This window comes from Rattus rattus, chromosome 6, assembly GCF_011064425.1.
Source record: "Rattus rattus isolate New Zealand chromosome 6, Rrattus_CSIRO_v1, whole genome shotgun sequence".
NCBI classification, from domain to species: Eukaryota; Metazoa; Chordata; class Mammalia; order Rodentia; family Muridae; genus Rattus; species Rattus rattus.
Window position 1 is genome coordinate 73,396,060 of NC_046159.1, and position 1,761 is coordinate 73,397,820.

General features: G+C 58.8%; 1 protein-coding gene across 2 annotated transcripts; it reads right to left on the reverse strand.

The window, feature by feature from the left end:
- Nucleotides 1–417: 417 nt before the first annotated feature.
- On the reverse strand, nucleotides 418–1,536 carry Tmsb10 (thymosin beta 10). Of its 2 annotated transcripts, none has more exons than XM_032906332.1 (3): nucleotides 1,414–1,536; nucleotides 990–1,101; nucleotides 418–713 (listed from the first exon to the last, which is right to left on the reverse strand). In XM_032906332.1, the coding sequence occupies exons 2-3, from the start codon at nucleotides 1,087–1,089 to the stop codon at nucleotides 679–681; spliced, it is 135 nt and encodes a 44-aa protein (XP_032762223.1). In that variant the 5' UTR covers nucleotides 1,090–1,101; nucleotides 1,414–1,536; the 3' UTR covers nucleotides 418–678. The 2 variants fall into 2 exon arrangements, with proteins under 2 accessions (XP_032762223.1, XP_032762222.1); XM_032906331.1 differs by having other exon boundaries at nucleotides 990–1,133; nucleotides 1,414–1,476.
- Between the last annotated feature and the right edge of the window lie 225 nt (nucleotides 1,537–1,761).

The following is a 1,761-nucleotide window of genomic DNA, read 5'->3' on the forward strand; positions in this document are numbered from 1 at the left end:
AGAAAACCTTGTGTTTGTGTCTGAGGGATGGACCCCGACCTCGCCCAATTCCCAACATTCCAGAACGATTCTTTGCCCCCCTTTCCTCTAGACTTTAATAAATCACTGCTTCTGGTGTGCACTGAGAGGTACAAGGGCAGAAGAAAAGGTAGGGTTTGCAGAACCGATCAAAAGCAAATCTTAAGTCTTTTGGACAGCATTTTTCAAAACGGGATTAAAATTTATGTGGATTGCATTAAGAGCGGAGCAACCGAGAACCCAGGAAACCCTATGGTGAGAAACCCGTAAAACCAAAATAAAACGATATGTCCTCCTCAGCTAGTCCACTCTACCACGTCCCCCACTCCCCCTGCGCCACAACTCACTCCCAATTCCACTCTGCCCACGCATACTTAACTAAAAAATCCAGACCAGGCAAACCATGCCACGAGGTGTGTTTTATTTTCATCAATCATACAAATAATTTTCTATAATATCCCAGGGCAAACCGGTGAAATTTGGCAGTCCGATTAGTGGGGGGGTCCCCTTCAGAGACCCACGGGCCGGTGGCATCGGCGCGGAGTGTCCGGGTTCACAGTGCAGCTTGTGGCTCGCGTCCATCTTGCAGGTGGCTCTTCCTCCACATCACGAGGGGGTCTTGGAGATGAAGGGGTGGGGTGGGGAAATCTTCCTAGGCTTTTAGGAGATTTCACTCCTCTTTTCCTGTTCAATGGCTGCGAAGGGCGGGATGTGGTCATTGGAGAATGGACCTACCGTACGGCCCCCCACACCCAACCCACAAACCTGAGGTGGGTGAGGCACCCACGAGGCCTGCGGACAGAGATGGGGTTAGGAAGAGACAAAGTGCTTTGTGTGACTGGAAGGGTGGCTGTGGCCTTAGATTAGGGGTGGGAAGATAGTGGCCGGATGGGGGTTGGGGGTGCCGGGCTAGCACAGCAGGGAAGGGAGGAGCGCTGGGGTGGGAACCCGGAGGCGGGGGGCACACTTACTCTCTTTGGTCGGCAGGGTGTTCTTCTCCTGCGTCTCGGTTTTCTTCAGCTTGGCCTTATCGAAGCTGGCGATTTCCCCCATGTCCGGCTTGTCTGCCATTTTCTTACAACTCTGTTGGGCGAACCAAGGGGATAATGGGTGGCCTGGGGTTTGGGGGTGACCAGCACGTCCTGGATCCCGCGCCTTCCGCGAACGCCTCTCGACGTGGCGTTCCCAGTCCGGGGCGTTCCCGCAGCCCGGAGGCCGAGGATCCCGGACTCGTCTACCACACCCTCCCTCCGAAGCCCCAGGGCGTGGCCTGCTAGCCCCAGAATGTTCCAAACCGTCGGGTCGCCTGTTGCAACCCAGGGGGAACGCGCCCGCCAGCCACAAGCTGCCCCGACCCCACCCAGGGTAGGCCCCAAGGCCAGCGCTGTGCCTCACCGTGGATTCTCGTTCCGAGCTCGCGCTCCAGGTACTCCTACTCGCGTTGCTGCAGCAAGAGACAAAAGAGCGGCGCCCGCCCCTCGTCTTATATACACCGCGCCCCGCCCCGCCTCTCGCCCGCCGCAACGAGGGCGTGGCCAGCCCGTGAGGGGGCGTGGCCAGCGCGCGCGGGGGCTGGGGGCACTCAGCATCTCCAGGCTGCCTGGGGCTCCGCCCTTCTCGGCCCGCGTTCCTATCCCGCTACGATCCCGCGTTGGGGGTGGCAGGCACCAGCTACCCGTGGTCTCTTTTCCTGATGCATCTCCTTCTCCTAGTACCCGAGCCTGCTGCTCACCTCGCGGGAAG

Coding starts and splice junctions, on each gene's coding strand:
- Tmsb10 (XM_032906332.1), bottom strand. CDS start 1,089: ATGGCAGACAAGCCGGACATGGGGGAAATCGCCAGCTTCGATAAGGCC. Junction 714..989: donor CACCCTGCCGACCAAAGAGA/GTAAGTGTGCCC, acceptor CGCCCTTCGCAG/CCATTGAACAGGAAAAGAGG.